This window comes from Dermochelys coriacea, chromosome 4 (assembly GCF_009764565.3).
Source record: "Dermochelys coriacea isolate rDerCor1 chromosome 4, rDerCor1.pri.v4, whole genome shotgun sequence".
In the NCBI taxonomy this organism is placed as follows: Eukaryota; Metazoa; Chordata; order Testudines; family Dermochelyidae; genus Dermochelys; species Dermochelys coriacea.
Window position 1 is genome coordinate 62,268,117 of NC_050071.1, and position 13,093 is coordinate 62,281,209.

The 13,093-nt window shown below is 42.1% G+C and overlaps 1 protein-coding gene across 4 annotated transcripts in view; it reads left to right on the top strand.

The window, feature by feature from the left end:
- The first annotated feature begins 2,176 nt into the window (after nucleotides 1-2,176).
- Nucleotides 2,177-13,093, top strand: part of LOC119854323 — a 109,610-nt gene continuing 98,693 nt past the window's right edge. Inside the window, exons 1-5 of one of the 4 annotated variants that reach the window (XM_043513188.1) lie at nucleotides 2,177-2,592; nucleotides 3,656-3,756; nucleotides 6,420-6,489; nucleotides 7,805-7,935; nucleotides 11,199-11,287. In XM_043513188.1, the coding sequence (XP_043369123.1) occupies nucleotides 2,415-2,592; nucleotides 3,656-3,756; nucleotides 6,420-6,489; nucleotides 7,805-7,935; nucleotides 11,199-11,287 (569 nt within the window). In that variant the 5' untranslated portion in view covers nucleotides 2,177-2,414. The remainder of the gene's footprint in view (nucleotides 2,593-3,655; nucleotides 3,757-6,419; nucleotides 6,490-7,804; nucleotides 7,936-11,198; nucleotides 11,288-13,093) is intronic. The other 3 variants (XM_038398424.2, XR_006280768.1, XR_006280769.1) reach the window with 3 other exon arrangements.

The window sequence follows — 13,093 nt, forward strand, 5'->3', positions numbered from 1 at the left end:
AAAGAACGAGGAGTACTTTTGGCACCTTAGAGACTAACAAATTTATCTGGGCATAAGCTTTCGTGGGCTAAATCCCACTTCAATAAATTTGTTAATCTCTAAGGTGCCACTAGTACTCCTTGTTCTTTTTGCTGATACAGACTAACACGGCTACCACTCTGAAACCTGTCAGCTGATTATGATTGTGTTATGTATGATTATCCTTAGCTGATTATGATTTTTGTTGGTTTTTCTCTGGACTTTCTCCAACTTGTTCACATCTTTCCTGAAATATGGCATCTAGAACTGGACACAATACTCCACTTGAGGCCTAATCACTGTGGTATCAAGTGACTCAGACATGTCTAGCAGAATGAGGACTGTTTACAAGTGCTGTTGATGGATACTGTCATTGTTTGAAGCCTGATTGACAAGGATCCAGAACACTGGCAGTCAATACATGGCACTGGAGATCTCCCTCCCCCAGCTTCTCCATTAGCTTACATACAGAAGTGTGTGTGTGTCGGGGGGGGGGGAAGTGTCAATAAATGGTCAAATTCAGACCTGATGTAAGCAGGTGCAAATCCACTGACTGCATTAGGCTTGTACCCAATTACATGACCTGTGAACTTGGCCTGAAATGTTTTATGAAGTGCAGCCAGAGTATTTTTTATTTAAATTGGATTTTTAAAATTGTATTTACATTATAAGTTTTTTTAAATAAAAATTTAAAAAAAAAACTTAAAAAAATTAAAAATCATTTAAATTAAAAAAATAATTAATCCCCATTTAATAAATCATTTCACTGTAAATATGAAACATGTTTTGATTAAAGAAGTTTATGTATCAAACATTTAAGGTTGTTTTGTTTAATAAAAATTAATGTTATATGCTGTTTTGTGTGTTTAATTAAATTCATGTTGCTATCCTAATGCAGCTTTATACAAATCATGAACAAAAAGCTTATTATCTGGTAAATAAGCAATAGATTATTCACCATTTTCTAACATCCTAAACGTACAATTAAATAAGAATCTGAAAATATTAAGCTATATAATTGCTTAAATAAATATATATATAGTTAGTGTGTACCTCCTTGATAGCAAAAAGATGTACAAAATGTAGGGTATAGGCTCTATTATGTTGTGAGCCAACATATTTTTATAATTATATCAACCAATTAGAATGCACCTTTCTTTAGAAAATAACTGACCTACAAAGGGAAAACCTGATAAAAATTGATGATTTAATTTCCACCTCGTGATTTAAATCAATCCACCCTGAGTGCCGCCAGTATTTTGAATCAATGAGGACAGAATGTGAGTTATATTAGCTTCTGGTTTAAAGAGACACTGTGAAGTAGTTTAAGATCAAAATGTAGGTTTTAAGCATGGTCTTGTGGTTAATACACTGGACTAGGACTTGGGAGCGCTGACTGCAATTATTGTCTTTGCCACAGGCTTCTTTTGTCACCTTGGGCAAATGACTTTCTCTCTGCCTCAGTTCCCCCTCTGTCAAAGGGGGAATAACGATTTACATCATCTCTACTTTACAGAGTGTTGTTGCCAAGACAAATTGATTTATGTTACTTATGTGCTCAGATATTACAGTAATATTGGATAAAAATCAGATTTTAAAATAAACATTCATTTGTAATGTTAAAAACTTAACTACACTACTGTGCATGCATAAAAATTATAAGGTAAAGCTAACTGAAGAAAAGGGGACTCTGGCTAGTTCCGTTTCATCCTTCACAGTGTGAGAAATGTTTAGCTGTGCCCCAAAGAATGGTTCCCTGATCACCTTGTGGCATCAGGTGTGTTCATGTGCAGGCTTTTTAGAGGAGTAGGAGGGATCATATTCGTTAAAATATAGACACCACTCCCACCACTGAAAGTAACAACTGGGAGCCCATCTCAACCCTGATCGTTCCGCTTGCACCTTGCAACCCTTTTCCCAATCATTGTCTGGCTGCAGCTTTTTAAAACTGCAAACTTCTTGGGGCTGTAGCTCTGCCTTTCTATTGCTGTACAGCACGTTTTGGTGGCTCAATAACCATCCTACCCTCCTGGTTCTGTCTCTTCTGTCTCAGGCTACCGAGGTGACCTGCAGCAGGAGCCAACGGGGGGGGGGGGGTGTTGTTTTTCGCACGTGGTGGAAGAGCCCTGGCTGGTGACTTTTCGGTGGAGGGAGGGAGGCAGGCACGGCTAATCAGTCACTAGCTCGCGAGGCCCCAGTGCTGCCAGCCCAGGGCTCTGCCCCGGAGCCAGGGCAGGGCCGGTTCCCCTCGGCCTTGGTGGGGACGGGGCAGCACCGATCGGGCCCGATCCAGCCGCGGGGAGGAGTCGGGAGCCGGATCGGGCCCGGGGCTGAGTCAGCGGCGGCCCAGCCCTTCGCCTCCGCCTCCCGCCCCGTCCCCGCCGCCCGGAGCCACCATGAGCTGCGCCGCGCTGCTGGGGCTGAGGGGCGCCGCTGCCCCCCGGCTTCTGCGGGCCGCAAGCAGCTGCCGCCGCTGGAGCAACCTGGGCGGCGGCGGCTCCTGCGAGCCCCAGGCGGGCGCGGTCGTGCGGGTGGGCTGCGCCGCGGGCTTCTGGGGAGACACGGCGGCCTCAGGTACCCGGGCAGCGGGGCCGGGGAGAGGGGTGGGGAGACGCACCAGCTCCCGCGCGCCGCCACGCACCGCACCGCACGGCCTCCCGGCTGGGGTCGCGCACAGCGCTGGGCTGGGGTGGGGGGACAAGCCAGCAAAACAAGCCTCTCGTCACCGGAAGCGGACGGGGCGGGCGCGTGTGTCCGGGGGGGGCGGCGCGCGCGGAAGGGGAGCCGCTGCCGCCCCTTGCCCCGCTCGCCCCCGGGCACAGGAGCAAAACTGAGTCCGCGCCCGGGGCTGGGGGCTGACGCAGGCCCAGGAGAGGGGGTTTGTAGAGCCCGGGCCAGGCGGCTCCCCAGCAAGGGAGGCGCAAGCTCAGATAATTGTCGGCCCCTCTTGATTGAAGGAGCATTTCTAGGGGCATTGGCAGAGCCCGCACGGGGCCTCATCCCCCCCCGGTGGCCTAGCTAGTTCTAGGTGGATGGCGTGGCTGTTTTGTGTTGGGGCTGTTTGTTTTTTAAAAAACAGTTTCCCCTTCCTCTCCAATACCTAAATAAAGCAGTGATCACGACACCACGCATCAGCCCCCAAACAACCAAATATGTAGTGTCCAATATTACAGGCACTTGCAGGTGTGAGGGATTTGCTCACACGTTGACTTTAACCGAATTGGCTAAGTGAATAAAACACCTTTGGTTAAGTGAGTAAAATAGTTTGCAGGATTGGGCCCAAAATCTTAAGTGATCTTTCTGTCATTGGTTTCAGAGCAGCAGCCCTGTTAGTCTGTATCCGCAAAAAGAAAAGGAGTGCTTGTGGCGCCTTAGAGACTAACATTTATTTGAGCATAAGCTTTCTTGAGCTACAAATGCATCCGATGAAGTGAGCTGTAGCTCACGAAAGCTTACGCTCAAATAAGTTTGTTGGTCTCTAAGGTGCCACAAGTCCTCCTTTTCTTTCTATCATTAATATATTGTCTCATACTTTGCAGTAATGTATGTTTTTCTGATTTAGTTTTTCAAACATGAAGTGGCTTTTAAGTAAAAATACGACTTCCAACTAAGAGTTACTTAATATCTTTTTGATTAGTTCCTCAGCTTCTCTATGGAGGAAAACTGGATTTTCTGGTTTTTGATTATCTTTCTGAAATTACGATGTCTCTGTTGACCGCTGCAAAAGCCAAATCGCCAGTAAGGAAAGAATTATTTTAATTATAAAATTATAATTCAAGCAATTTCACATGAGAAAAGAATTACAAGAATTGTATAACTGATGGTTTGATTTAGTTTTTTACGTTTTACAGTTTGAGCTGTTTGAAATGTTCAAATATCATCGCAAAGCGATCGGTGTTTTAAAAGTGCTTCACATCTTTGCAGTTGCTGAGTGATGCAGGACAGTTGGCTGGAAAGCATTATCATACAAATATTAAGATTTTGAAACAAATCAGGCCCAATCCAGCCAATGCTCCTGGGACTACTTGCATGAATAAGAATCTGCAGGAGTAGGTACTTAGTATTTACATAGGAGAATGTTAATAGTCTTACAGTGCAAACGTTTAGTCTTGATTATTTTAATATGCGATGACAGCTGGCAGATCTGATTTGATTGACTAAACATAAAATCTTACTACTAAGAAATACCAGCAATATAGCTCTATTAGAAAGATACTGTTAATTGAAATACAAACATATTGGAAGATCAGAGTGTTATTTACTCTTGGAGGAATTCTGTGCCACTGTGTATGCACAGAATATATGTCCCGTGCAGATTTCTTTGCTTCCCTGCAGAAAAATGGGGAAGCAAAGGGAAGCCACAAGAGCGGTCATGCAGCCCTCCCCAGCAGTATGTTTTGGATGCCCAGGGCAGCCGGCAGAGAGGTAAATCATTGTGGGGCAAGGGGCGGGACTGGGGAAGATCTGGCTGGTGGCTCCTATGCTGCGCTGGGCTCAACTGCTATTCCCGGCTAGGATGAAGAGGACAGGACTTCCTCTTCCCCTGCATGGCTTCTGGGCCAGGTCAGACCCTCCCCCAGCTATAAAAAGCTCTGTAAACTTCCCCCCTTGCTTCCTGTACCTATTGCTCCTCAGCTGTAGGAGGAGGGATCCCTGTACAGGGAGCTGCTCTCCCATCGGCTCTACCCCGTGCATCCAGACCCTCTCATACTCAGTCCCTCCTGCTGAGCTCCACTTCCCTTGCACCTGGACCAGCCCAACGAGCCACCCAGATCCCCACCCCACCAAACCCCACCCAGCTGCACCTGGATCTCTGCCCCACTCCCCCAGCATCTGGACGCCCCACTGAGCCTCCCCACACCCAGATCCCCCTGCCGAGCTCTATCTGCCCCACACCCAGACTCCCCCCTGCTTAGCCCCAACCACCTTCACCTGGATCCCCCTGCAGAGTCCCATTACCATTTCACCAAGAACCCTCCAACAAGACCCTGTGCATCCAGATCCCCCCTGCACCCAGATTCCCCACTGGGCTGGCCACACCCGGATTGCCCCACACAGAACTCTCTCAACCCACACCTGGAGCCCCCTCCACTGAGCCCCTCCACACTTAGATCATACTTTGCTGAGGCTGCCTGCTCATACCTGGTTCATCTGGAATGGAGGAGCAGGATCCTGGGGTATTTCTGGGGCTGGCCCGATCCTTGCAACTGTATCAGGGTTTGGGTGCAGCCTCATTGCTGAGTCCGTGTCCCAGGGTGATAGCTGCACAGTGATCTTCCACCTCTGTGCAGCCAGTGGCCTGTGCTCCCCAAAACCATGCTGAAGCCTCCACATTTATTTGACAAATAAAATTTGCAGAATTTTAAAATACTGTGTGCAGAATTTTTATTTTTTTGGCGCAGAATGCCTTCAGGAGTAGTCACTGTAGTTTCCATTATTCATTCTTATTCTGTAAATTATAGTCATGTCTGAAAATAAGATGCACTTTAATATAAACATAGTAATAGTACAATAGCTTCATAAGTTTAATAAATATAACAAAATTTGAGATTCAGATACCTGATCTTGGCTACTCCAGAAATCACTGCATTTCAGTGGAGGAGGAAATGATCCTCACCATTCATATATCAATTTAAGGGTGGAATCTTGAGTGGTACTAAACATCATTAGCCTTTATTATTTCAGCAGTTGGTCAGTCCCTCATAAGGTCAGGCCTATTGAATTCAAAAGGAGTTTTCCCATTATCTTCAGTGGGAGCAGGTTTGAGTCCGTAGGCCCTGATCCTGCAAAGACTTAGTCAACATGAGTAGTCCCACTAGATTGTGGATGAATTCAATTTAATGTTAAAAACAATGGGCCAAATATCTATTAATGAAACTGGCAAAACTTCATTGCCTTCAAAGGAGTTCCGTCAGTTTACGCTAGCAGAGAGTTAGGCACACATTTGAATGCATTGTCTCAATTCATATGGCTTCAATAAAACTTCTCCTTGAATGGGATAGTTGTGAATTGTTTTGTTGTACATTGTCAATATTTTGTATTTTACTTTATAATTGGAATTGATTGAATCATTTGTTCCTTGTATGATTCCAAAGGCTAATTAAAAATAATGGTATTTATAATATATAATTAGACTCCTGTAAAAATATAGTGATGTCTGTTTGTGTTGTATTTATTTTAATCTATATATTGTTAAATTAAGGATTTTTTTTATTTTAGAGAAACATTTTCCAGGTTTCCTTTAGAAAAAGAAATCCACCATTTTTAATGATAGAATTAAGAAAATGAGTATACGCTGTTTTTCGATCTTTTCTGCAGTCTAAGAGCCAATAAAGAGAAGAATTTGATTTACCCATGACCAAGATTTGGCAAGTAAATTATATAACTTTTTATTATTTCAGAATTTGGGTTACACTCCTGATTTTGTGTTGACTGCAATGGGTCCCTATATTAAGGACATTCACAGGAAAGGTATGCTATAGAATAATATGGGTTGGATAACTTTAATAATTTATAGCTTGATCTTTGAAGTGCTCATCACTCTTAACTACTATGGTCTTCAGTATTAGTTGGGATGCTCAAAACCTCACAAGATCAGACCCTTAGTGTTTATATCTTCATTGTGTACTTTGTTACCTCAAAGCTGAATATAGGAAGTCTGACTGTTTTTTCTACGGTTTGAATGAAAACATTCAACAAAGGGAATTCTCATTTTCCCCATACCTAATTCACTGTATATTACCTACTGTACAAATTGAGCTATGCATTTATTTTAAAAGGGAAACTGCATTTTTCTTGTCTCCTTTGAGATGTACTTTTATCCAGTTTCATGTTAACTGTTTAATGAATAGGGTGGGAAATGATTTTTCCATTCCAGGGAATTTTCAAATTTGAAAAAAAAAAATCCAAAACATTCCCCATCCTGAATTGGGCAAGTATCTTGAAAACTTTAGTGAACAGAAAATCCGGAAAAAAAAATTGATTGGGTCAACTGAAAATGTTTCACTTTGATAATTCTGAAATATTTTGTTTTGATTTCAACCATTTTATTTTTCTCCTTTTTTTATACTATAAATTACATTTCAAAATGAAAAGTCTTTTCGAATTGAAAAACAATCTTTTCATTTAGAAAGTGTCAAAACAGGATGTTTAGACAATTTTAAACTTTTTTTTCAAAATTTTGTCTAAAACCAAAAATCTATCACAGCAAACCCTTTTCTGTGAACAGTTTTGCTTCTGATAGATCAGCATTTTCCAATGAAAAAACATGTCATTAAAAATTCCTGACTATCTCTATCTATTTATATTAATAGATTGATAAAGTGGGTGAAGTAATATCTTTTACTGGACCAACTTCTGTTGGTGGAAGAGACATACTGATTTATACTAATAGAAGGTTTATGCTAATAGTATGCAGCCATACTGATATTCTTCACAACTCCTTAGAAGTCAGATTTGTGGATAAAAGGTAGTACTAATCTCCCTAAAATCCTCTCACAATTCCAGATTATGCTTGCAATGTTAGAATAGCTGTATGTTTCTGCTCAAGAGTCTTCAATGAAGTAGTGAACAGTGTAGACGTTTAAATTATTATTAGGTTTAAGAGTTGCACCAGTCACAACTATTGTTTATCTGTAGACTTCGTAAGAAAGCACAACATTTGGTTTATTGTTCTGATTGATCATGTGCTTGACAACATGCAACAGTGCATCCTGGGGCTCAGGTGTTAAAGCCTTTTTTGTAGTATAACTGGTGGTTTTAATACTGAACTTTTTGTTCTGTTAAGGTGTTCGTGTCATTAGTAATGCTGGTGGAATGAATCCACTTGCGTGTGCTGCTGGTCTTCAAGAGGTGGCAAAGAAAGCTGATGTTGATTTGAAAATAGCTGTTGTTGCTGGAGATGATCTGATGGGCGAGGTATTTTATTGATATTTTATGGCTCAGTAAAAGTGTGGGAAGTTTGATTAATTCTTTCATACAACACAGAGATGACATTTAAAATATGTGGTGTCATTGGGAGCGTCACTTTTGTTTGTTTAATTATTATACATTGCATCATTATTTGAGAAAATAACCTCTATCCTTGATCTGTTTTATATATGGCATGCACAAAGTTAAATGTATATTACTCAAATCAAATTTAACTTAAATGAGCTAGATTGATTGCAGTCACGGCTGATTCCATAATCACTACTAGGGATCATGTTTTCTATTTGCTAAACTCAGAAGGCATGAGTTATCTGATCTGAGGGATTATAAGAGCCCAAAGTAGCTTGGGTGTTTCAGTTCTTAGTGGTATATTCTCAAAACTGACATGTTTAGTATAGATAAACAGTAACTTGAGTGTGCCTAGAAGCTAATGAATTCTCCTTTTTGAGCTGACATTGTAAGACTAGTTTTGGATCTAGTATACTAATAGCCAGCCCTCTGTTAATCTACCTTGTCTTTTGTCTGTGGTTCAACAAAATTCTAATCATACTAGTATTTCCAGTGGATCATGTTACAAAAATAGATATTTATTTTTGGAGGCAAGATGAAAATGTTTCGTAGCCAGACAAGACATTTGAATTTCTAGTATGTTTAACATTGAGAAAAATGTCAATTTTTCCCCAGCTATTCATGAATGATGGTACATAAGTTATGTGTTAGAAAAATAACTCATTTTAAATGGAATGATTTTTGTGCTTCAGATCCATTTAAAATAAAAGTTAATAATACAGTCCATGGGTGAAACTTGGCCCTATGAAAATCAGTGGGAGTTCTGCCATTGACTTAAGGGCCAGAATTTCACCCCAAATCTGCTCCAACTCCCCTTGTGCTTAGTCGGAGTAGTCACTTTGCTTTTGTCTGTGGAGAGGCTGTAGAGTTGCTCATTTACTTTTGCCTTGAGGATACTTTTAATGGCAGATATCCTGGCCTTCCTCAAACACTGTAGTACTAGGTTTGGCAGTCTGCAGAAGGTGTAACCCCGCATGCATCAGGTCCGCAAGTCCTTGTCCACTTTGCACAGAAGCTCAGCCACTGTATCTAAGGCTCTCTGAGTGCAGAGAAGGCAGGATTTAGCCCTAAGCTATTTTTTATTTCTAGTTGCTGTATAAACTAAATAACAGTGAATCTTTGATCTCTTAAATTGAATATTCCATAGTTTGCACAGACTCAAAGCTTCATGTCTATTGACTGTTTCCAATATAGTAGAACCTCAGAATTACGAACACCAGAGTTACCAACTGACTGGTCAACCACACACCTCATTTGGAACTGGAAATGCACAGTCAGCAGCAGCGCAGAGAGAGAAAAAAATAAAATAAAAGCAAATACAGGACAGTACTGTATTAAATGTAAACTACTAAAAAATAAAGGAAAAGCAGCATTTTTCTTCTGCATAGTAAAGTTTCAAAGCTGTATTAAGTCAATGTTCAGTTGTAAACTTTGGAAAGAACAATCATAACGTTTTGTTCAGAGTTACAAACACTTCAGAGTTATGAACAACCTCCATTCCCAACGTGTTCCTAACTTGGAGGTTCTACCGTAGCTTATAAAGTACTAGCTGGTTTCTTTAGTAGGTAACTTATTGTGATTTAGTTTAAGGTAGTTTATGGTTGGTAGATTAGCCGTTTGGGTGCCTTAAGACATTTGAAATCTAGGTAATATTGTACTAAGAGGCTGCATTTTTCCTCTATATGCAGACCCCTATGCAAAAACAAAGAGAATTAGAATGGAAAATGCTGTGTTTCATACAGTATTTTTTGCAGATGTGATTATTTTCCCTTTAACTCAGGAAGTCTAGCAGAAAATTGTTAGATATTTCAGTGCATTGTATGTTACACTTGATGGGAAAACTGATATAACTTAAGACAGAGATGGACACATGGTTGTTCAAACGTACTTCAGAGTGTCACAGATTGGTCTGGTCTGCACCCTCTCAAATTATTAATACAGGGGCATGGCCAACCGACACTACAATTCCTAGCATGCCATTAAATGTGAAGAAAGCTGGAATCTGCTCCATTGTTTACAAAACAGGTGCAGCCCTTTGACTTCTGGGGTGAAATCCTGACCCTACTGAAGTCAGTGGGGGTTTTGTTAGTGGGGGGAGGGGGCAGGAATTCACCTTTGGTATGTTGCTGATCTGATCATCCCATGACCACAGTTTAGACATTCCTGATCTGCAGTCAGCATTTAGATTCTCAAATTTGTTAGTCCAGTAGTCAAATGAGTGACACATAGTTATGTAGATGATAATTAGAGCCCTGTGTGGATTCAAAATTTGTATCTGCATCCGATCCATGATTTTCGAACACAGTCCTCCGATATAAAGCAGATTTCTGCAGATTTGCAGGGCTCAAATGATAATGATCTGTATTGTTGACAGCAAGCATTTTTAATTGATAAATGCAGTGTGATAAAACTTTAGTGTGTGTAAAGTTCCAATATTACACTTAAAAAAAAGAAATGTAGCAGAAGTGAAGATTTTTGTCAAATGCTAAGTTGCTAATCAATTAGAGTAGTCTCCGTCTTTATTAGCTTTGGTAATGAGAAATAGGGATGGACTGAAGAGAAAAGGTCAAAGATCAAGCCACTAAAATCCAATTTATTAACTGGGTCAATATAGAAGGCCTGCCGGCACCTGTAATGTTGAAAGCTGTGTAGGATTAGAAGTTAGTTCCTCAGAAAGGTTGTTTAGATAGGTAATCCGGATTCAAATATTGCATATGACCCCAGAGAAGTTCTTCCACAATTAATGAACTGTCAGCTCTCCACTTCAAGATTGAATTGATACTGTGCTACTGAAACCAGTGCGGTAAGGCCTGAGCCTCAACACTAGCTTCCTTTTTTGACCTTTCAACTACTGTGATTACAGCAGATATTTCTGTGGAAAGACTTTGGCTATGTTCAATTTTAATGTGTTAAGGGCATCTGAAGAAACTGCAACTTACAATGAGTTGATAAATTGTGTAGGTTTACTATCTTTGAAGCTGAAGACTTTGTTTCTTCCGACTTCACGAAAGCTCTGGTGAAAAAAGACTAACTCAGCTTCTTATTGGACAGCGTTTGTTAAAGTGATTTACTTTTTGTTAGGTATTTTAACATTATCATTTTGCCTAGACTTACTAAAAGATATTTGCTGTTGTCTGATATTTAATACTGTAAAATATTCATAGACCTGGATGTTTTAACAGAAAGACAACCTAAAAGGAGCTGGTATCACAGATATGGAGAGCGGGAAGCCATTTCCAGAGAATATTCACAGCATGAATGCATATCTTGGGTGAGATATTTTAAAAAGTTGTGTGTTTTGTATGTTGTTTTAAAAATGTTGATGTCATACACATTCCATTGATTGCATCAAGATAGTTAGTTTGTTTTGGTTTGCTAGTAAAATAATAATAATGTAGTGAATTAATGGTGTTGGGCAGCCTGCAAAATTAGATTTATTTTCTTTCTGTCTCATAAATATTTAGCACTGTGATTTTCCTGTAGTAGCTTTTTGGCATCACATGTCTCACCATTCGTCCTCAGCTTTTATTTCATGCCAAAACAATTTTGTTCAGTTTAATTTTAAACAATGCCAGCAATCCCTTGAGATCCATATGCAGAGGCTCCTCTGCTTGCATGGAACAGGTGGTGGGAGAGGGGGAAGCTGCTCTGGAGACATCATCCCTAACCAAAAGCATTGGAATCTGTGAAAAAAGTAATATAATCTTAGGCTGCATTAACTTTTCTATGGCTCCTCTCCTTGCTGTGAAACTCCTGATGGACCTGGGCTGTCCAGGAGTCTCTGCGTAGGTGGCCCTACCCTCCAGAACCTTTATGGATCTGAGGATTCTGGTAACCAAACTTCCTGTCTGTTCCATGGGGAACATAAGTGTTCTTTCCTCCTGGGGGAAAGGTTTGGAGAAAGCTTCAGAAGAGGAACTTTCAGGAGTTTTCTTCCGTTTGTCCCGCTTCTGCAGGTTTTTCTGTGGAATGGGGTGGTCTGGCCTGTCATTCCTATTCTATATCACTATTTGACTGTTCAGAATTTTTTAATAGCTGTCCAGTTATAAGTATACACGCATGCCTGGTTCACTTGCAGACAATGAATGTTTTGGCATATGATTCTTAAAAGACTAAATGTCTTTAGTTTTCTTTTCTTTTTCAAAATACTACTTTTGTAACTCTTCTCTCTTTGATTTTTTGGCAGTCCAAAGTCTTTTGTTTGCAGAGAACATAAGATATGCTTTAGTTCAGCCATAAGTTGTGGGCTTGATGCAGGGATCACTGGGAGAAATTGTGTGGCCTGTTTTATGCAGGAGGTCAGACTAGATCAGGGTTGGGCAAAATAGAGCCCGTGGGCTGGATCCGTCCGGTCTAACATTTCTGCCCAGCCTGCCTTGACTAACATTTCTGTCTGGCCTCCTCTGCCCCCTTGCGATCTCTGAGTCCGGGCCGCTAAAAGTCCTGCGGAGCAGCGGGGTACTCAGGTAGGCCGCCTGCCTGCCGTGGCCCCACGCAGCTCCTGGAATTGGCCGGCTGCTGTTGGCATGTCTCTGCATGCCCCTAGCGGGAGGGAGGGGAAGGCAGCTCCGTGCGCTGCCCCCACCCCCAGCACCGTCCTTATAGCTCCCCTTGGCCGGAAACTGGCCAATGGGAGCTGCAGGGGCGGTGCTTGCAGGCGTGGGCAGCACACAGAGATCCGCTGTCCCTCTCCCAACAAGAGGCACGCAGAGACATGCCAGCAGCAGCCACTTCCAGGAGCGGCGTGGGGCTATGGCAGGCAGCCTACCTGAGCTCTGCTGTGCAGCTGGCTGGGAGCCACCTCTGGTAAGCGCCTCCCAGCCACAGCCTGCACCTCGTACCCCTTCCCGCACCCCAACCCCCTGCCCCAGGTCAGAACCCCCTCCTGCACCCAAACTCCCTCCCAGACCCTGCGCCCACTCCCCTGCCCCAGCCCGAAATCCCCTCCTGCACCAAACTCCTTCCCAGAGCCCACACCCTTCACCCTATCCTGCACCCCAACACTCTGCACCAGCCTGGAACTCTTTCCTGCATCCAAACTTCCTCCCAGATCCCGCATCCCCTCCATTAATATAGT